The sequence below is a fragment of the Erythrolamprus reginae genome, chromosome Z (assembly GCF_031021105.1).
Source record: "Erythrolamprus reginae isolate rEryReg1 chromosome Z, rEryReg1.hap1, whole genome shotgun sequence".
NCBI classification, from domain to species: Eukaryota; Metazoa; Chordata; class Lepidosauria; order Squamata; family Dipsadidae; genus Erythrolamprus; species Erythrolamprus reginae.
Window position 1 is genome coordinate 33,312,505 of NC_091963.1, and position 23,182 is coordinate 33,335,686.

The 23,182-nt window shown below is 38.1% G+C and overlaps 1 protein-coding gene across 10 annotated transcripts in view; it reads right to left on the reverse strand.

Annotated features, from left to right (window-relative positions):
* Window positions 1-23,182, reverse strand: part of CDK6 (cyclin dependent kinase 6) — a 185,341-nt gene that overhangs the window by 129,262 nt on the left and 32,897 nt on the right. For all 10 annotated transcript variants that reach the window (XR_011556962.1, XR_011556961.1, XM_070729591.1 and 7 more), the window contains one exon: window positions 3,153-3,288. Coding sequence is in view for 8 of the 10 variants with exons in the window: in XM_070729591.1 (XP_070585692.1) it covers window positions 3,153-3,288 (136 nt within the window). In the remaining 2 variants the exon portion in view is untranslated. The remainder of the gene's footprint in view (window positions 1-3,152; window positions 3,289-23,182) is intronic.

Below are 23,182 nucleotides of genomic sequence, written 5' to 3' on the forward strand. Positions count from 1 at the left end.
ATTTTGTCAGAGTAACTGCTGATGCTTAATCATCCAGAAAGGGACATAATTCAATGGTAGAGCACACAGTGTGAGCTCCAGGGTCATTCTCTGATTTTCCACTGACAGCTGGTAGCAATAATACTAAGCTGGATAGACCAGTGATTGAACATGGTCTGAAGCACTTCCCATACAGGTAGTCCTTAATTTATTTATTTATTTATTTATTTATTTATTGGATTTGTATGCCGCCCCTCTCCGTGGACTCGGGGGGGCTAACAACAGTGACAAAAAACAGAATGTAAAAATCCAATACTACAACAGCTAAAAACCCTTGTTATAAAACCAATCATACATACAAACATACCATGCATAAATTGTAGAAGCCTAGGGGGAAAGATTATCTTAATTCTCGCATGCCTGATGGCAGAGGTGGGTTTTGAGGAGCTTACGAAAGGCATTACGAAATTTACAACCATAGTTGATATTAGAAAATTCATTGTTAAATGGTGCAAAAATTAAATGTGACATCACATGATTGCACCCTATTTTACTACCTTTTTTGCCATTTTTGTAAAGTCGATCACTGTGGTTGTTAAATAAGACGCAAGATCACAATTTGCAACCTTTCCTGCCAATTTTTCCATTGATTTTGCTTATTGGTAACCAGCTGTGGAAGTTGAAAATGACAATCATAATCCCAGGACACTGCAACTATTATAAATATGAGCAATTTCTTGGATTATGATCATATGACTGTGAAGATGCTGTAATAGTCATGAGTGGGAGGACTAGCAATAAGTCGTTTTTTAAAATCAAATCTTAATTTCAAATCATTACTAAATGAATGGCTGTAAATCTTCAATGTTGTTCTATTTCTGCAACCTAGTTCTGTATCTAACCTTTATTCAATCCCCAATCTTCCACACAAAATTGCTTTCTTTCATACTTAAAAAGCTTAGTGTGATCTACACCTTCAGTTTTGACAGCTGGATTTCAAACATGCTAACTATTGTTCCCTTACAATTATATTCCTCTATAGTACAGACTTCTATGGACTTGCAAAAGTTTCTATACAGTCAAGGCATATTATTTCTGAACTCAAATACTAGACTGCTTCCTAGCTATCTGTAGTCACAGCAACAATCAAAACCATTGAAAACAAAATGTACTTGATATGTTAGTTGAGTCCAGGCATCATGATAAAAAATCCTTTAATTTTTGCTCTTTGTTTTTTCTTCTATGATGCAGCTGTAAGTACTTTAGATGATTTTGCTTACCAACAACTTTAACCATTGAATTCTGGTTAATGTTAACCACTGTTTGTTGAAAACAAGCCAACGTAAAACTGTGGGTTATGCAGTTGGCTTGCTTAAATAAATAAGAAACAGAAGTTATTTGAAGGAAATATTATGAACACTTTCACATGACCAATGACAGAGAAGCAGAAAATCTGATTACATAACCCTAAAATATGGTTTAACGTATGACACCAAAAAAATTTCAAAGTCGATATACATCTAAAAATAATAGTGTGATATTTTTTTTGCTGAAATTATCTTTAGTATGCATGTGCAATTAAGTAAATCTTTGAATGTTTTACCATATTTAAAATAATGTAAGATTTTCCCCCTCAGATCTTATTTTGCATGCATACTGATAGGGTAAAAATTAAAAATATACCCACTCCCCAAAGAAAGAGAGAGAAGAAGACAGAATTTTTCCATTCTGAAGAAATGCCAATTCAGAAGAATTTTAACTGGGTGCCTTTTTCCCCCTTAACTGCACAATCTTTTAGGTTCTGCAATATTAGGCCCACTTTATTGAAGTGAAAATATTTTAATCGGCCAAATGTCTAAAGGATTAATCACCCAAACAGTACAGCTCTGTATTTCATTTATGTTTCCATGCATTATTTTTTGTTTGCAGCCAGCTATATTTTAACTCTAATAATGTATGCCTTTGTCTGGGCTTTCCTTAGAAGATAAAATCATTCTCCAAATGAAGGAAGTTCTATTTGAACAGATTTGATTCCCCCATTTATGTCATCCTCAGAATTCAGTCATAAGGTTAACCACTAAGTCTATTCTGCTTCAGCAGGAAAGCTACAAATTATGTAGATGCTTAGGAAAGAAGTATTTCTTTTTAAAATGTATTTTCAAATATTTCCGGAACCACTTTCACGCATATGAATAGAAATATCTGACTAACCAAATATATACATACATATATCCTTAAGAACACTTCGAATCCCCACATTTCACAATTTCACATGCATGTACAATAAGATTCTTGAACATCTACTAAAACAATATACAGCATGGAAAGTAGGTTAAATAACATAAAATTATAACGTGTCTAACTCTAAAATAACATCCAAGTCATAGAGCTGATAAATATTGTTGCTTTTAAATACACTCTTAATATACAAGAGGTTATTAGGACACTACAATATCTGGATTCAAAAGGGAAAAGATGATTTGAAGCACTTATTGATGTGCACATCATGCCTGCGGTCAACTACTCAAAGAAGCAATAGTCTGGGGGGGAAAGACAAAGCTTCCTTTAAAAAGCTATTGACAAACATGATGTGTACGTTAATGTGGGCTCTGAATTACCATTTCCTTTTTGAATCAGGATAAGTTGGGAAAAGTCATGGCACACAAAAAAAATCATAACTTTGTCTTTAACATTTATCAATGCTGTCGCAGGGGACTCTGTTACCTGACAAGTCTAGAGTAGTTTGCAAACAGTTGTGATTTTTTTTCATTCCCACCTATTAGTATAAGTAATGTAGGAAAAAAATATATCAAGTAGGAGATAACAAAATTCTAGACCATCATAACAAAATTATATAGCAGTTATTTATACTGTGTCCACTGCTTCATCTAACTCAGCATTTTTATTTTACTATAAGTAGCAGCCAGCATTTAAGCTATAGAAGGAAATGCCTTCAAAACCTGGAATCTTCATGCAAAACATGATATTTACCATTGAGCTGTAGTTCCTTCCTTTTAACAGCTAATAATAAACACTCTGGCCTTTCAATTATTTTTTAAAAATGAGGTTTTTTTAGCATAAACATTTTTTTATTAAATGTACATTTTAACAATATTATACATTTAATAAAAAGCTTATGTACAAATTCTTCTTCCTCCTTCCCCTTTTGATACCTTTATAGTTTCACTAGGAACACCAGGCTCTGGAACTTTATTCAAGTAAGTGGTCAAGTCTTGATCAACATGTTCAAACACCAGTGTTAATTTTGTCTCTCGTTCAGTTCGGGACACTGTGCATACATCAAATAACCTAAGAAGGATGAAAAAAAAATTGCTAAGTAAAATGGGTAAAAATCATTAGTAGAACAGTATATCTTTTTACTAAAAATGAAACTTATAAAGAAAAAGAAAGTATTGAATTCATTACAAAACATAACAGTGTTTTTCGGAGTATAAGGCGCATGTTATTTTATTTATTTATTTTATTTATTAGATTTGTATGCCGCCCCTCTCTGTAGACTCAGGGCGGCTCACAACAACAACAACAAAAATAACAACAACAACAACAATAATTATTATTATTATTATTATTATTATTATCATGATGTTAGTTTTGGGGGAGGAAAATAGCATAAAACTAAATATTTATTGTATTGTATTTTTATTGTACATTTTTCGTTCAAGGAATGATGTAGTGAGTCATGGAGCAACCAACAATGGTTTAGCTTCTGAGTTGAGTACCAAACAAACAATGAATACCAGGACAAAATTTTCTGGTCAAAAGGTGTTATCCAATTTGATGGGTTTCAAAGCAGTTTGGTACAACTTACTGCTGTATATATTTTTGAACAAGAAGCTGCAGCCAAGAGAAATTATATTGACTTGCCTGAATGTTAGCGTAGCTGGACTATTATACTTTTAGCTAAAATTCAAGTTTTTGGATATAGGGAAGGAGGGGGGGAAGAATCATGGAAAAGAAAAAATAATCTATGACAAGTGTGTCTAACCTTGAAACTTGAAGCCCGTAGACTTCAACTCCAATTTTCCTCAGCCAGTCATGCTGCCTGGGGATTTCTAGGCGCTGAAGTCCAGAAGTCTTAAAGTTGTCAAAGTTGGGCATCTCTGGGCTATGATTTAGATGCTCCAATCTGCTCATTTAAATTAAACTTAGATTGTGATCATCTGCTCATATAAAGTCTGAATTACAAATCATCTGACCCTAGAAACTGTGACCTCCATAAATGCTGTAATAGTAAATAATCATCACAGATGATATAAATAAGGTGGACTATGTTGCAATTTCATGTGCGTGTTTTAATTCTCCAAAATCTTAAACATCACTTAGAATGGTGGGATGTTTGGTGATGATCAAAATAAAGATGAAACTTACCAAGATTAACAATTATACCATTTAATATTATCCAATCCTATATCCTAAACTGTACAATTCAATTTCCCTGGAACATTGAGAGTTTTCAAACAATTTCATTTTGTCTCTCACATCTAAACAGCCCTTCTGAACCATTTATAGTCTTTCAAGCAGTGGAAATCTTCTGCAGGCCAAAGGATAAGGATCCAACTTTCTGTTCATTGTAAAAATATACTGTAAAAATTCAATGTTCTTAACTTTGGGGGAAAGTAATTTACAGGTGTATAGGCTCTGCATAGCCAGACTACTTTACATTGAAGTGTCTAATTAAGATTAAATATCTGACATTTTAAAGGAGTTTAATCATTTGCAATGTTTTTATGGAGTTCATTTACTTCAGTACACACAAACATAGAGAGATAGAAAGATAAGAAAGTCCAATATAAACATTAGAAAATATTTCCAGATTAATGTTTCTGTTTAACAATGCTTATTTAATTTTTAAACACCTTTTTTTAAAACCAAGTATTAATAAACTGGCAAAGGTCTCTTTTGGCTCATGCATGAGTCTTTAAAAGAATCCAGCATGAGTAATATAAATATTATCAACATTTTTCATGCTTTTTAAAGAGCAACGATAAGCTTATAACAAGCTTTTTAACCAAAAGGTTTTTACTTTTAAACTTAGATTACAACTTGTTCTGACATTTTCTTCAAAGTAAGGATTGTGTTCTTGAATTTCTTTTGTAAAATGTTAAAATACACCATTTTAATGTTGTATGTTAAGTAAGGTTAAGTAAGGATCATGACTTCTAGTAGAAATAATATGGCTCAAAAACTTTGACTTTTGAAAAATATGACTGGTGTTCTATAAATGGCTTCCTGGGTGCACCTAACTGGGCAGTACTTTCATAAAAATATATTGAAAAACAGGAGCACCGAATCACCTTATAATTTAACTGTCCAGTAAAGCAATAATCCCTTTTAGAACCTTCTGGAAATCGTCATCCAGAAGAAATCACTATCAAGCAATTAAGCTAATCTGGAACACAGATGTCAAACTCAAAGTCCACAGGCTGGATCTGGCCTGCGGGGTGATTAGCTCTGGCCCATGGGGCCAGCTTGGAAATAGCAAAGAACCGGCCCACAGTGCCTCTGCTAACGAAAATGGGGCATGTGTGGGAGCCTTGAAAGGCCTCCCTCAGCCTGCTGCTGGTTGAAACAGAACTTCTGTGGGCTAAATTTGGCCCTCCACAAGCCTTCCCCAACTTGTTACTGTATTTACTTTTCAAAGAGCTCCAGAAGAAGCTGACCCATGTGGCAGAGAAGCTAAAGTCTTTTATTCAGAAGCCCATGAAGCTGTAAGAATGTGAGACATAAGGAAAAGAGTTTTCCCCATCTGAATAGAAGACTAGCTTATCTGCCATGAGGGCTTGCAGGCTTAGTCTGAGCCCAGTCTGGCCAGTGAGGAGCAACCCCCTGCTTGCTGCTGACTGGCTAATTCGAATAAGCAGCTTCAAAGATTGGGGCATGGCAGCCAATCAATAACTGGCTTGTAGTTCAGCCCCACAAGACAAAGGAAGCAAGCTCCTCATTGATTGGCTGCTGCTGCTGCCTCAATCCCTGAAGCACAAGGCTTTTCTACTACCAAAGGATCCTGGCAAAAAAGTTTTCCTTAGATTTCACATTATTACAGCTTTGTCATCATCATCACTTTGGCTTCACTTTGGGTCAGCCTCTTCTGTAGCTCTGGAGAGCTTCAAAAAGTAAATAATCCATGGGAAATTGGGTGGGGAGGACTAAGTGGAATCTGGGAGGCTAGCAAAGCAGGCCTAGTCTGTGGAGACCTGTCAGGGCACGATGGGGTGGGGGAAGCAATTGTGGGGACTCCAGGGGGGCATGAGGTATCTCAGTGGATGGGAGGAGGCCTTGGATGGCCTGCTGCAACACTAGGCCCCACATGCTCTTCCCCACTCAGAGATACCTCATGTGCATTTAATGACCTGTGCATTCAATGAACAAATGCATTGGGGAAAGCAGGGAGTGATCACGTTCATTTAACCTAATTCAATCAAATGAATCCTCAGGTTATGAATGTAATTGGCAAGCTCTATTACATTCATAACTTGAGGGTTACCTGTACAATTAGAGTGAGAGAGGGTCTCAGGGAAATCTGCCTTAATACTTGGCCACCACAGGTGCACCCCCTGACACTCCCCACACATACACACCATAGCCACACCTACCTCCAGCCCTCCGAGATCAAACACAGCCCTGATGCAGCCTTCAATGAAATCAGGTTTGACAACTTGGATCTAGACGATACTATGACCAGTGGGACTGGAAACTGGTGAGATCCAGAAAGCCCAAAGGGCTTTATTTCATTTGTACTTCTCAAAGAGAGAGATTGTACCTCAGGTCATCTCAAAGAGCAACTGAGTAATTTATGTTCCAAAATCAGGCTTGCATTTGGATCTTTGCTTTTTTTATTGTTTAATATCGCAAAGAATATAGAGCTATGAATAAGGAGTTAGATTAATACATACAAATTACAGGTAATCCTAGACTTAATTGAGCCCACAATTTAACTCATAAATCAGGACAGTCAGGATTTTTCCATTTTTTGTGGCAGTTGTTATAAATGTGGCAGACACAAAAGGACATGGTGGTCATAAAGCAAACACTGCAGTCATTAAGCAAGTTCATAATGGTATAGAAACTGAAAGTAAATACTGGTTTCCAGCAAAAGCATCATAAATCACAGTCATGTGACTGTGAGATGCTGCCAATGGTTAGAAATGTTGGTTGTTGAGAACTCAAAATATGATCACATGTGACCACAGGTGAGGCTTGGACATCAGAAGTTTAAATCCAGATCATAAGTCCATTTTTTGAGTCTGTCATAACTTCAAACAATCACTGTATGTTTGGTTGCAAGTTAAGAATTATCTATATTCATTTTCAAGTCATCATATTCTGGCAATCATTATCTATAGAAAATGTATATGCCACCTACCCAAGCAACTCTAACAACATGCAATAAGCACGTCAAATATAAAACAGTAATAAAAAGAGAAAGAGAAAATATGACATTTATAATAGGATGGGGACTGACCTGACTTTAGGGGGGGTATTGTTCCAGGAAGCAGGGGTTAACAGCTGAGGTTTTTATAAACTATGAACTTTAAAAAGCAGGACCAAATTATTTATATGCATATGCATGTAACGTGTATACAAGAAAGCATTTTCAATAATGACTACAGTATTGTAAGGAAGCAAAACTAAAGCAGCAAGTCTAAACTAGACCTACATGACAAATGTAATTCATATTCCTGAAGTGATTCTTGATGATAAGTGATTCTAAGAATTTGCCGAAGAGATGCTCCCCTTCATATCGTGCCGTAGCCAATTTCCATTTGTGGCGTGCATCTTCCTGCCAGTTTTTAAGCCATAAGAGCCATTGAGTTGTCACTGCTGTCCCCAGCGACCGAGATGCAAATCTAGCTGCGGTTAAGAATACATCTGCCATGATCTGAGCCGCTGTGGTCAATTTGTTGAGATCCTGGCAGGAGCGGCTCTTTGTGCATGATGTCTTTTCCTGCCACTATCGAAGCCAGATTAGAGAGGACCTTGGAAAGAAGGATGCTGTGGTGGCTGCGCGGATGGCCCACGCAGAGGACTGATGCGCCTGTTGAAGGGAGAGCTCCATCCAGTGATCCTCTGGTCATACGGATTCTGCTGGATCACTTGGTACACTGAAAGCCATGGGCAGGGCAACAATAGGAGTGTCTAATGCCGGAACCTGGAGAATCTTTGATAGGTCCAGAACCACGTTATACAGACACTTCTCTGCTGCCAATGGATTAGGTCCGGAGCCTGTGGGAGCCCACTGATGGGTGATATTTTTGCTGCAGGAAATACCTCCTATGCCATTGGTTGTTTGCAAAATAGTGGATCTGTCTTGTCTCGGGCTTGGTTGGGGTCAAGCTAATGGATGTGGGGTCCAGCCCGCCACTATCTTGGCCTTGTAGAGCAATGGCCAGAATAAGTGGATGGGAAATAGGACTATTTACAGGTTGCTCTGGCTGTGTGTCCGCATCCTAACAGAGTTCCACCTGCGACCTACTTTTCTCCAGAGCAGTCAAAAGCAGTTCTTCCTCCTCCACCGCCTCTTCTTCTTCTTCTTCCTCTAGGCAATCAGCTCCCCGATGTCCAGTTGGAGCAAAATCCAGTTCTGCTTCCCCTTGTTGATGACCCTTGTAACAGCAAGAAGAATAGTGCCAATTCTCTTGTTGGCGGGCCTTCTGCATACTCACTGCAATGCCTTGCTGAACGGCTTCTGCCACTAAGGCTTTCATATCATCTGAAAAAGTGGGTTTGGCTCCTTGGGTTGAACGAGGAGCAGTTGATGAAGGCCTGAAGAAGGCCTCTAGAGAGATGTACTTGGACATGGCTTTGAGAGTGGCCACCTCTGCCAAAGGGAGGAAATCTGTCCCAGGACCCCATAATTGGAAGTCTTAATTGGGTACAATCGATTCTAGCCCGGTCCAATCTAATCCCCTTTGAGTAGGGGAGGAGACATTTTTACATTTGGCAGTTGCCTTCTTGCGTATTTGGTCTAGTGCTTTGTGGTGACACTTTTCAGCTGCCTTCATAGCACTCATATTCTTGGAAGTATGTTTTTTGAATGAAGGCTTGTAGACCTTGTCTATCTTCTCTAAGCCTTGGTCTTCTTATGAGGTTTTGGTCCTCTCTGTTTCACAAGATGGAAAGGAAGTATTAGCCGAATCCATGCTTGGGTTATTTATGATGTGGGCTATCCAGGCTCAGGCTCCCTGTTTATGCCTTCTCAGGGGCTTGGCAAATTAGATGTTAATATATATTAGATTTTAATTGGATTTGCCTAATAGCCGTGACCTGGGGTGTGGCTCTGCCAGTCATTGGTGTTATGTCTTATGGACGTGGCACGCTGTCGATCTGGGAGTGCGCCCACTCCACTGGGATGGTCAGCTGCCCCTAAAGTAGTTCAATGTAATTACTATCAGAAGCAGGAAAAATTGTTTAATGTACTTGTTGGATTATTCTATTTGCTGCCTGCCTCCTTTCCCCATGAGGCTGGTGGTTCTATCTGGATGCCATCCCAGGATGGGCTCTTTCACTTGCAGAGATAGCTTACTGCTGTGGATAGGTTGTTGTAACTTTTGCCGGGCCAAACTACCATTAAAAAATAGTCACCGCTGCCTTGTGTCCTGTGGGAGAGAGGAAAATGGAGGAGGGAGCGATGTTGTTGAGTCACTTTGTTAATGAGGAATCCCGATTCTCTCTTATCAGTAATCAGAAATCCTAATTATTTGGACTGAATACGAAACTACCAATCTTAAAAGTAGTTTCGTTTCTTCCTTGTCATCTAGGCTGGGTGGTTTGAAGCTAAAAATGGCTGCTGAGAATTTTAGGAAAGCTGGCTGAGTTTTCTGCCAGCTGATTAGATCACTGAAAGCCACAAAGGTAGCCAAAAGAAGGACAAAAGAACACATTGCTGCCTAGCGCTGTGCCCGAGAGCCCTCAGGGACAATTCAAGTAGGAGAGGGAATATGCAGGAAGAATGAATTCTTTGCCCCCACCCCAACCCCCATGAGCAGACAATCAAATTGGAGCGAACTCACAGTAAGAAGGCAATCAATGTCGGCACTTATTTTTCACCAAATTATTCTCCAAACACTTTAGAAAGGAAGAGCTGTAGCACAACAATCTGAAGCTGAGCGACTGAGGAAATGAACTGGAGCCAGGAATCAACAACAACAACATTAGAAGTTTTGGAAGGCTCAGTCCCACCATCGAGCAGACAGGTTAACCGATGCACGGCTGCTATATCCACCATGAGGGAGAAACATGTATTTAAAAATTGGTGGCAACTGCTTTGACTGTAATGAAGACAATCAAAAATTTGTAACAGTTCATTCTGATAGTCAAATCAGTAGTTTCTAGAGAAGATGGTCAACTTATGACCATGGCGAGATCTGAAGGGTTATTCTCCAGACTGTTGCTTTTTTAACTTAGTAACAGAAGGAAAGAGCATTTCTTTAGTTTGTACAACTCTCCTGAATAGGAAGAGTCCTAAAATCATCTCACAAAATGCTTCATACAGCAAAGGTCTTCAAGTAACTTCAGGAACTGTGCTTCGGAGTGAGTGATAAATTGGTGGTCAGGTCTTCAAGTAACTTCAGGAACTGTACTTCGGAGTGAGTGATAAATTGGTGGTCAGGACCACAATCACTTCGTTATTGAAAAAACAGCTGTTTTCACATTTATTTTTCAAACAGACAATAAGTTGTTGCTTTCATTTCTTAATTACTTCTAAGAACTATTAATCTTTATTAAGCTAAGAGAGGCTCTCTTTAGCCACAGCTTGTCATTTCTTTTTGAAGATCTGGATCCCTCCCAGTTTGGACCATATTGCCTGAACCGTTACCAACCTATTGGTGACACAACAATGGTGTCACGGATCCAGTTCGGTCGGTGCTGATTCATGGATGCCACCATCTTTTTTCATGAATTTTTCAGTTTTCCTCTTCTCTTCCGCGGCTTGAAAAAGGGCCCTCCCACCTACCCCCCAGGTTAACACTGACCTTTATTTTTTCACCCAAAGCACAGCTGATCAGCTCCTAAGCTGTGTTTCAGTCTGAATCCTGCTACTGAGCATGCACGGAAGTGAAATTGCATGACAGGACCCAAGCAATGTGAACTGGTGGCGAAGGTAAATGGAACCCACTCCTGGATCTGCACGATTTGGTGGATTTCTTTATTGTTAAGCAAAAGAAGAGGGTTCATAAAGGCAAGCTAAAATAAGGAAGTGGAGTATCTTTTTTTTTTAAAAAAAACTTTGATGGAGAAATATAAAGTAGAAAGTTGTGGTTTTAGTTTACATATCTTAAATGATTTGTAACTTGGTCTGTGGGTAGTTAAAACTCTGATTTATATTAATCCTGATTGGGCAGTAATTTTTAAGTGATCTGCAAAAAAAACCCTCTTTAGCTAATAATGGAGTTAAGAAGATGGAAGAGCAAATTATTAGAGATGTATCTGAAAAGAAATTAAATAAAACCAGTTTATAGGTGAACTATGTTCCAGACATGTTAAAAAAAACTATTCAAACTTCTTCATATATGCAATTATGTACAGAAAGCTATGAAACCACTGAGGCAATTTCACAAGTATCTGACAATGCAAAGGACTCAATTGCAATTTTGGAAAATAAATGGCACTAATCTTCATTATGATGGTTTAAATAAACCTCCCAACACAATTGAAAGAAGTTTCAAAAATATCTCCAACTTTCAAGGGGATAAGTCTGGGACCTTTTCTCCATGCTACTAACTATGTTGAGAAAGCCTTGAGAAAAAGAGAAATTTATAATTACTTGATAGAGACATTCCAGAGAACAAAAAAAAAATTATGAAGAAAAGTTGGAAGAAGTGACTTAAACTTAATGAATTAATTGGAATTAGGATATATTTTTATGTCTGATGTATGTAATTGAAAGAAAGTTTTAATAAAAAGTGGAGTTGAAAATGCATTTATTTATTCTTAGTAATTCCTAAAGCTTGTAAAATATTTTTGAAAGGGTATTTGAAATATCTAGGTTAAGAGGAAGTTAAAAACTTTTAGTTTAAAGTGAAGTTTGAAGGGAAGATCTGCAAGCATTCAGAAAATCCAAAACCTACTTACTACTTTTTCAAAGAACAAAAAAACCCCTCAGTGTCTGAATATTTGATTTATATATTACATAGATTACATATATATTAGATAGATTCGAAGACTATAGAAGGTATTACTGCCAGATTCTTAATACATTTCTGAATACATCCCTTGCTTTGCCCCATTTCTCTTGATCTTTTCTATTTCCTTTGAACCCAGAAAGCTCTTGCATATAGCAATGCATTACTAATAGTTTACTTCTGTAGCTACCCAACTTCCAGGCTAGCCTCTGAATATAGAAGCGCATATGAGTGTTCTTCCTCCTCCTTGTTCGGAAAACTTATCTGAAATATTCTATTCTTATCCCCTTCTGATGCCAATGTTTGATCAGAACCAAAAGTTAACAAACCTTTACTGCAGCAGATAACATTATTTTCCAGTTTGGCTTCTTATGAAAATGGACTGGTTGGCCAAATATATAACTTATATTGGAATAAAGAGAGGAGAAATATAATTATTTATTTTCTGAACAATTCCTTTTGAGTTGTTGATATAATCAGCTGCGATTACCTTCTGGGTTGCATTTTTGATGGGATGGAAGAAAAAATGGCTGAGAGACATCCACCCTTCTCTGAGTTTCAGTTTTGTGGCACTCAACGATTGGCTTAAGGAACAAAAAACTATTCATCTTGGAGGGACATGATCTTGAACTAGGTTGGCATGCTTTGTTATAGTATGGAAAAAACCAAAATACCCAGCTATTTCCAAAGACACTATATGAAAAATGCATTATTAGTAGTATGTGAGAAAATTAAAGAACAACATTATTTGAAAATACTGATCTGTCTCTCCACAACGGAGGCACTGATTTATCCAAATGTTGATGATATAGAAAATGTTACCAAGATACTATACAAGATATAAAGATATAGAGGAGAATTTAAAACTAAGCAAGATCTAAGTGACCAAGGGATTGGGATAAATGGTGGTCATGTGTGCAGATCTAGATATAAGAAGGATGTTAAAATGTATGATTTATATAGAGAATTAACGGAATTAGATCAGATATTAACAGAGACAGATGAAAAATTAATAAAGAAAACATATAGGTACTTGTTAAGTATTAAGATGAACAAGTAAAAGAGATAATGATAGTATAGGCTAAAATTTTTGGCTATTTGATTCAGTTAAATACATAGCAAAATCTATGGGATAGAAATAATAAATTAACAATGTCTACTTCATACAAATAAATCTTTATAAAATGTTTAATAATGCCCTTGAGGTTAGCAAAGATGTTTAAGGGCAAATCTGTAAAATGTTGGAAATGTCATCAGACACTGCTTCATACTATTCATATACAGTATGTCAAAAAGCGAAAAAATATTGGACAAAAGTAAATACATGGCTGGAAAAAATGACAAAATAGCATATTGATTTGAAATCAGAGACTTTTTTGAGGGCATTTTACTGGACAGATATAATAAAATGAATGTATATTTGATTTGACATTTACTGACTACAGTTAGAATAATATTTGCACAACAGTGAAAAAGTGAAAATATTCCAACAGATGAAAAGGTGACTTAAAAATTCTAGAATGTGCAGAAATGGATAGCTGCGATGATGATGATGATGATGACGAGGAGGAGGACTACTACTACTATTACTACTACTATTACTACTATAATCGATACTATTGTAATGAATACTTTTGAATACTTTTGACTATTATTTCCCAAAATGATTTGTACCCAGATAACACACTGTTCAATTGAAACTAGAATTTTTGTATGTTATAAAATAAAATAAAAACTCACTATTAAAAAAAGATTCTATTTTTCCTTTTACAAAATATAACTACTGGCAAACCTGTTCAAACATTTGTTCAGTTTGCCATAAATATAGAGGTAAGACTTCTATGATAATCCTCGGAGTTGAAAGAAATGACATTGTGCATTTCATCTTGGATGTGGAAATGGAATCAGAATTTAGCACATTAGGAGCACTGGCCATTCACTACTGTGGTAATTCTAATTGCGATGCATACAATTTTCTATCAGGTTTTGGTGGCGTTTATCTTCAAAATCCATGAAGACCTCATAAGGGTCAGACTAAAGCCCAGACAGAAAGATCTAATCAACTTCAGTTTTTTTTATTTGCTTATACCTAATAGACCAAATATATGAAAGATTTAACCTACTCTAGTAGATATAGGGAGGTTATAGGGTGTAGCTACATTGACCTTCTTGCTCCCTCTTTGGATCTCTTAATATGAGTCTCTTTCTCGAAAACATCTGTTATCAAAAGTCTCCTCTAGTCATGCAGTTGTACATTTCATTACATAGCAAAAAATTCCCCAGCAGGTTCTGTCAGCAGCTGAAGCATCGATTTTCCTTGGTTATATATTACAATTAACAGAGTTTCTCCTACAGCAACTTTATAGTGCTTGCGTAGTCAATCTCCAGGTGTCTTTCATAATCTAGCACATTATAGACTTAATTATGAGGCATAAAGTGGTCATCCATTCTGACTTAAAAATCATCATCAACTCAGAGTTTTCCAAACCTGCCCAGAAGCCGAGAGGGAAAGAGTGAGAGGGAAGGAGAGAGAGAGGAAGAGAGAGAAACAGATAGAAAAAAGAGAGGAAGGAAAAGAGAAAGAAAAAGAATGGGAGTAAGGAAGAGAGAAAGAAAATCAAAATCTAGTTTGAAACTAGCTCAACTATTTAAGTGGCATTTTGATATTGATAGAGTTGCCCTATTATGAGCTCACTGTTATAGACACACAGTACAGTATTTTATTTTGAAATTCTCTGAGGCAAAACAGGGTGGTTTATTTATTTATTTGTTTGTTTGTTTGTTTGTTTGTTTGTTTGTTTATTTATTATTTCTGTGCCGCCCAGTCCCGAAGGGACTGCTGCTCAGACACTATACTTTTCCACCCACCCGAAAAAAAAATTAGAGGGAACACTGGTTCCACCTATCACATCTGGGCTCTCATAATCAGGAATGTAATACTGGTGGATTCTGCATGATTCAAGACCTCCAGGTTGGAGACATGGTCTTGCCAACAAATGCTGAGAGTGGTACTGAGAACGTGAAACTTCTCCAGTTGTTTGATATGTTTTTAGTATAGAGTCCAGGACTCAAATCTATATGAGAAAAGGGATAACCACAACTCTCTAGAATTTCAGCTTTGTGGAGAGACTGGGGGTGCATTGATTAACGACAGAGTCAGCCTTCTCCAGGTCCCCTCCACCAAGCAATATTGGTTGGCAGGACCTCAGGGAAGAGCCATCTCTGTGGCGGCTCCGACCCTATGGAATCAACTGTCCCCAGAGATTCACACTATCTCCTCCCTACCGGTCTTCCGGAAAGCCATTAAGACCTGGCTTTTTCGGCAGGCCTGGAATTAGATTGACTGTAGATTAAAAGTAACAGTGGTGAAGGAAGATGAGATAATGGTGTCATTCGATGTTACCTCACTGTTTACATCTCTCCCCCAGGGGCTAGCAATTCAGACCATCGAAAACTTATTATTAGAAACAGAACCAAGACATCACAAAATCCCCAACACAGATGACCTCATCCAATCATTGAAATTCTGCCTCAAAACCTATTTTACATTTGACGGCCAAATATATGAATAAACAAAGGGCATACCGATGGGATCACCAATCTCAGGTGTGATCATAGAGGCAGTCCTCCAGCAGTTACAACAGGAAGCAATGAAAATATACAAACCTAAGTTTTGGACACACTATGTCGATGATACATTTACCATCATTAAGCAACAGTACAAAACCAGGTTTATGGGAATTCTTAATTCTATATACCCAAACATCCAATTTACAATGGAGGAGGAGGCCAATAGCAAATTGGCCTTCCTGGATGTACTAATCAGCCGGAACCCAGATGGGAGCATCGACACAGTGATGTACGGAAAAACTACCAGCACGGATCGCATATTGCACAATGAGAGCAATCACCCTAAAGCACATAAAGTGTATATGGACATTGTTTGGCAGGATAGATACCCACTGCAGCACATGGGCAGTCAAACAACAAGAGCATGTATACCTCTACCAAATTTGCATGCACAATGGCTACTCGAGGGATTTATTACACCCAGGGCCCAGCAGCCTGCTGAAGGCGCAAGAGGAACATCAACGTGGAAGGTGCTCCCATACATACAAGGGGTATCCTAAACAGCTGCACGTATACTTGCACCACATGGGGATAAAGTGGCGCATAAACCTGACCAAACGTAAGAAGAGTAATGCGCCCAAAAGAAACTCTACCAAAGGAGGAAACTTCCTCAGTAATTTACCGTATAAACTGTAGAAATTGCACAAACCACTATGTAGGAGAAAAGGCTAAACAACTAAAAACTAGGATGAACGAGCATAAACTAACAGTCCGACGCCAAGAACAGTGCTCCCAGATCTGGACCCATATGGAGGAGCAGGGCCATGAATTTAACTTCCAGGAGACCGAGGTTTTGGCTCATAATGAAACATAGGGAGGCTGACTCCTGAAAGAAGCCTAGTTTCAAATAAAAACTCCCTTCATAGACACATTGATATACCACCAGCATATCAGGTGTTAAGATACCAGCAAAGGCCTAGGGGGAATGGATCATCAGGGTTAGATGGAGATCTGAACACACCCACCCATCAGCATAGGAAACAACCTAATGAAGGTGGGGCAAACTCCAATTGCATGCAGGAGAGCATGCTGGAAGAGCACATAGACGGGGGGGGGGGGATGTAGAACAAGGCAGACCCAATACACGATCATGAGAGGAATAACAACAAGGGGGGGGGGAGTAATGATTAGTACACCCAAAGTATTGCCTCCTAACCCTACTCTACCCTTGGGGAGAAAAAGAGGCAATACCTAAAAGATAAAGAAGGAACAGCAATTCCACCGGTTTACATGACTAAGCTAGCAACAACCAAGTTAATTATAGGAGGGAAGGAAAGGTGTGGGCCTGTGACATGGGCAATGAGCAAATTGAGCAGCATTATATAAAATCAACTGTCTTCAATGGGTATTTTAACATTCTGACAACGGTAGTGGAGGACTAACGAAAGCTTAGTTAATTTTAGTATTTTTAAATAAATTTTAAATGTTCTGGAGATCGCAATGGCTGTTGCCTCTTCATTTATAAATACACCTGGAACTCACATTTTTAGGACAATTCTTGATTGACTGTAGTGTATATGTTTTTTTATAGTGTATGTATGTTTTTTTACAGTGTATGTACGTTTTTTAAAAGATATTATTGTTTTATCATATTATTGATTTTATTGTGTATTCTGATTGTATTTTATTATTGTTGTATTTATGTCACTTAGCCACTCTGAATCTGCTTTGGAATAAATGGCATATAAATAAAATAAAATAAAATAAATAAAGTAAGTAAGTAAATATATATGTAGCTGTATATCAGAATGCTTTATATATATATACAGTGTTCCCTCGATTTTCGCAGGGGATGCGTTCCGAGGCCACCCGTGAAAGTCGAATTTCCACGAAGTAGAGATGCGGAAGTAAATACACTATTTTTGGCTATGAACAGTGTCACAAGCCTTCCCTTAACACTTTAAACCCCTAAATTACCATTTCCCATTCCCTTAGCAATCATTTAGATTATTACTCACCATGTTTATTTATTAAAGTTTATTATTAAAAGTTTGGCGATGACGTATGACGTCATCGGACCAGAAAAACCGTGGTATAGGGAAAAAACCGCAAAGTATTTTTTAATTAATATTTTTGAAAAACTGTGGTATAGACGTTTCGCGAAGCATTCTGATATACAGCTACACCAGTGCCTAAATTGCCTTGCTGATCCTAGTGTCAATTCCTTTGTCCAAAAATCTATCACTTGAGACAGTGCTTCACAAATATTTGAAGTTGTTTACAATTGTCAACTAGGTACTGCCAATATTGATTTGTGGTCTTATTGGGTTGGTAATTGGCATTGGGTTATAAAATATTTCAACCTTTTTCAGATTAATAATGATGTCAGAGAACATAAAGAAATCTAAGAGTTTGTTCAATATCAACTGTAGATCAACTGGGCCAGGAATATCAGTAATCAGCAAAGAAAGTTTCTTGAATAATTATCGGTCCATGTGTCCAAGTTGTAAAGGTCAAAGAAAAACATGTCCAATTTGGTATCTGATGTACATATCTTCCTTCCTTCCTCATTCTCGAGCCATAACTGAAGAAGCTTTTGGATGACAAGTGAAACATTTTCAAAGGAAAAAAAACAACGAAGTTCAGTCACCTTTTGAAAAACACCTTTCGGACAATCATTACCTCCATGGTTGAACACCTCCATAGACATTTTGTTCTTCAGATCCTGTACAACATGTGGCAACATATAAGCGAAGAACAGATTGAACAGGACTAAGGTTAGCATACATGCCTATTTTATTCTATTGGAAATTGCAAATGCAGCTGACAAATCACCATTAAAGAATCTGTCCTGTCATTCTGTCATGGAACAGCTGAATCAACTTCAAAAATTTCCTCAGGCATCTATAATGTCTATCTGTTTATGGTGTCAAATGCATTTGTCAGGTCAATGAGGACATAGTGAAGAAGCTTATTCTGCTCAATACGCTACTCCTGGATTTGCTTGTACTCTGTTTTGGCCAAAAACCACACTGCATGTCTGGGAATTGCTTTTCTGAGACAGTGACAAGTTTGTTGAGGAGAATGTGGGCAAAGATCTTGTCTGCAATGAGTAGCAATAAGATACTTCTGTAATTTCCAGTCTAATTTGCTTCTCTTATTTTTAAGAAGACAACTATAATGAGGCCATAGTGGAAGCCATCAGGCAACTCCTCTCTTGATTAAATGTCTTTCAATGTCTTAGAATATTTGCAAGGCATTTGAATCTATATTTAGAAAAACAATAGACTTTAGGGCACGGAAGAACTCTCTGGTGACATGAATAACATTCAACCTGCTCATCCTTCCTGTGCCACCAACTTGTCCTACATTTCTCAGAGCTCTGTTTGTACACAGATCTGCTTACACTTTGGACTGCAGGTAAATAAAGTGCTCTTTTTTGAGACAAATGATGGGCTCATTCTGCCAGTTTCCACAGCCTTGTTGCAGGATTGGTCTCATGGTTTTCATCAAACCAGTCTCAACAAACTTGGGTTTTCATTCCAAAAACAGTTGTTGCAATCTGCAGATGACATCTCCATGTTTCAGAATAGGTTCCTACAAGAAGTAAATTGCCAGATGTTTTTTATTCAGTACATCTTGGAATCATTGGACTTGGACTGGATCTTGTAGCTTGCCAATACAAGAATGCCTTTCTGACAGACCGTGGTTAGAAACATAGAAGATTGACGGCAGAAAAAGACCTCATGGTCCATCTAGTCTGTCCTTATACTATTTCTTGTATTTTATCTTAGGATGGATATATGTTTATCCCAGGCATGTTTAAATTCACTTACTGTGGATTTACCAACCACGTCTGCTGGAACTTTGTTCCAAGCATCTACTACTCTTTCAGTAAAATAATATTTTCTCACGTTACTTCTAATCTTTCCCCCAACTAAACTCAGATTGTGCCTCCTTGTTCTTGTGTTCACTTTCCTATTAAAAACACTTTTCTCCTGAACCTTATTTAACCCTTTAACATATTTAAATGTTTCAATCATGTCCCCCCTTTCCCTTCTGTCCTCCAGACTATACAGATTGAGTTCATTAAGTCTTTCCTGATAAGTTTCATGCTTAAGACCTTCCACCCTTTTTGTAGTTCGTCTTTGGACCCGTTCAATTGTATCAATATCTTTTTGTAGATGAAGTCTGAGCACAGTATTCCAAATGTGGTCTCACCAGCGCTCTATACAGCGGGATCACAATTTCCCTCTTCCTGCTTCTTATACCTCTAGCTATGCAGCCAAGCATTCTATCAAGGTTGTTTACAATATAAAGGAACTATGTGTGGCTTGAGGCCTTTGATTTGTCCAGCAACCAGCATAAAAATCTAATAAATAAATGAATAAAATAAATAAATATTACACAGGTAATAATCTTTAAGATTGTGCTGATGTTCTACGAAATATCCAAATAGGTACCAATATTTAAACCTGGGATGGATCCAGGAAATTTTGTACTTGTCTGAAAGTCTGAACATTGTGTTAGTGACACACCGGTTGTGTTCAGCACATTTGTTCAGAAATAGCAGGCTGTTGCTATTTAGTTATCCCAACCCATTACTTCCAAGGACTCCATTATTTTTGTTCCTTCTATTCCCACCCTATTGATGAAGTCACTCAGTTTAACAAGTTTGGCCCTAGCAAGGATTCTTTAAATGATCTGATCCAGGACCTTTTAAAATCTTGTTTTTTTCTGGAAAGAAAGTGTTGATGATTAAGTGCTGACAATGATGATATTCAGTGATACCTTGTCTTACAAACTTAATTGGTTCCGGGAAGAGGTTCGTAAGGTGACGCAAGATGAAACAATGTTTCCCATAGGAAACAATGGAAAACTGATTAATGCGTGCAAGCCCCCCAAAAATTTCACAAAAACGGTGCCCCACTGGGCGCCGCTGCCCTGCTGTCACCTTCTGAAACAGCCGGGCGCTTCTTGGCGTTCTCCCGAACACCGAACCCAAAAAGTTCGGCAAAAGTTCAGAACACCGAGAAGCGCCGCCGCACATCTGTCACCTTCCGAAACAGCCGGGGGGCTTCTCGGCGTTCTCCCCAATGCTGAACCCGGAAGTTCGGCAAAAGTTCGGGTTCGGGAGAACGCTGAGAAGCGCCGCCGCCCGGCTGTCACCTTCCCAGAAGAGCCGTGGAGCTGTCGGCCGGTCGGAAGGCTCAAACGGAGGTGGGGAATCCCAATAGGGAATTCCAGGGGTGGAGCTTTGACATCACGGAGATATCCTTTCTGGAGTCCACGTTTTTTGAAAATTTGACGCATGCAAAAAAAAATTGCATGGAAGGGAAAATCTGCCGTGGAAAAAAAATGTGAATTTTTTGGTCGGAACCTGATTTGGTTGTGGTCATTAGCGTTCATGACCAGAGGTTCTACTGTAGTACTAGCTAATTCTTAAACAGGAGATTAGCTAAGACTAAACGATTAATTTCACACATTTCACTAAATAATCAGATGTTTGTTTTACTTTCAAAACATCAAATCCAAATCTATCAAATAAACCTCTAAATGTGATCTACAAACTACAAAGACTGAGTCTTAGCTGGATTACAAAGAGTTCATCCAGACTGGGATGCTTTAGCAACCATTTGTAATGTGTCCAATCCATACTAAGTCATTGGTTTTACTTGGAACACTTCCATCCTGTGACCATCAAACATTCAGATTTGCCTATCCCAGGTCCTTGTAAGGACTCAATAGGTAAACAAACATGCCAAACCCAGTCTGAACATCAGGCTGACTGCGATTCATCATCATCATCGTCACGTCTTTTTTTGTAAATGGTCTGCTTGGAGATCTTATCCTCTATAACTGTTTCTTTAATACCGGTTGAGAAGAAAGAGATATATTTATTACAGTGGATGATAAACACTGCCTCACTGAAGGGACAGTCCTTTCTCTACAAAGCTGCCAATAAACTGTTGATGTTATTTTGTAGGAAACTAAAGTGTTCTCATGTAAATGGATTGGAGTATCTGAGCTACCATAGACTAGAAAAATACTCTGAGCAGAAAAATGACAGCTCAGATCTAAAATGATGCCTGCTGTTAGAATGCTGTTAAGATAACTCAGCTACATAACAGGTGGCTCAGTCAAATACTGTAATCAATGAATATTATATCCCAATGTAGGTTTCAAGTGGCCACTGTTATTGTAAAAAAGAAAATAATGCAAGAACATAAATTATATTTTGGTTGTTGAAACTGTAACTGCTGATTAAATTTTGATTGCAGAGAAAAATGATTTAACTATTTAAAAGCAGCAATAGTTTGCTAAAAAATAAGTTCTATGGGGAAAAATTCATTATTTTATTAAAATACAACTTTTAGAAAAATTGTTCCAATCACTAGCAATATTATAGATATAGCAATAGGAATGAAGTGCACCTCCATTTTATTTTATTAATGAAAATGCTGACCATAGCATGGAAAATGTCTGGCGGGAATGGGGATAGAGGAAGGGGTTCACAGATCGTGCATACAGCTGATGCGCGGGTCGAAAGAAGGCCCCGAGGTTGGTAAGTAAGGCCCCGCAGCTGCCCTCGGCCCCACCCAGAGTCCTGGAAAAAATAGATGGTTAACAAGCGTTAAGCAACAGACCTGGACCCTCCTGCCATGGCCCGCCGTCCTGCCCTCGGGACCCATGCTTGCTGTCAGGCAAACTAGCCATCCTGGCCACCCTATCACTCCCTGTCAAATTTTCCACTGGCTCCTGGTGATTGCCGCGATCCCAGGAGCTCGGTGTTTTGAGGGGAGTGTCATCTCTGATTTCGGCGGCTTCTCTGCCATCACCGGGGATGCACCGCTCCAGCCTGTGATCACGCTGACTAGCCAAAGGAAAAAGTGCCCTTTCAAGCCACATGCCCACATGACAGAAAAGACATGGAAATAAAGGCAAATCAGAGAAGAGAGAGAATTGAGAGAAAGATTGAGAGAGAGAGAAAATGAGGGAGGGAGGGAGAAGAGGGATACAAATGAGAGAGAAGGGGAGAGAAAGAAAAAGAGAAGGGGAGAGGAAAGAGAAAAAATAGAAGTGAAAGTGAGAGAAATGAGAGCAAAAAGGGGAGAGAGAGAGAAACAAATGAGAGAGAAGGAGAGGGACATAGAAATGAGAGTCTTGGAAGGAGAGAAGGAGAGAGAAGAAAAAGAGAAAGAGAGAAGTGCACAGAAACAATGGAAAGAGAATAGAATTCTTTATTGGCCAAGTGTGATTGGACACAAGGAATTTGTTTGCTCTCAGTGTACATAAAAGAAAAGGTACATTTGTCAAGAATCATGTGGTGCAACACTTAATGATTGCCATAGGGATCAAATAAGCAATAAAGAAACAATCAATATTAATAAAAATCTTAGGATACAAGCAACAAGTTACAGTCCTAAGTGGGAGGTAAAAGATGATAGGAATGATGAGAAAAAACTAATAGAAATAGAAGTGCAGACTTT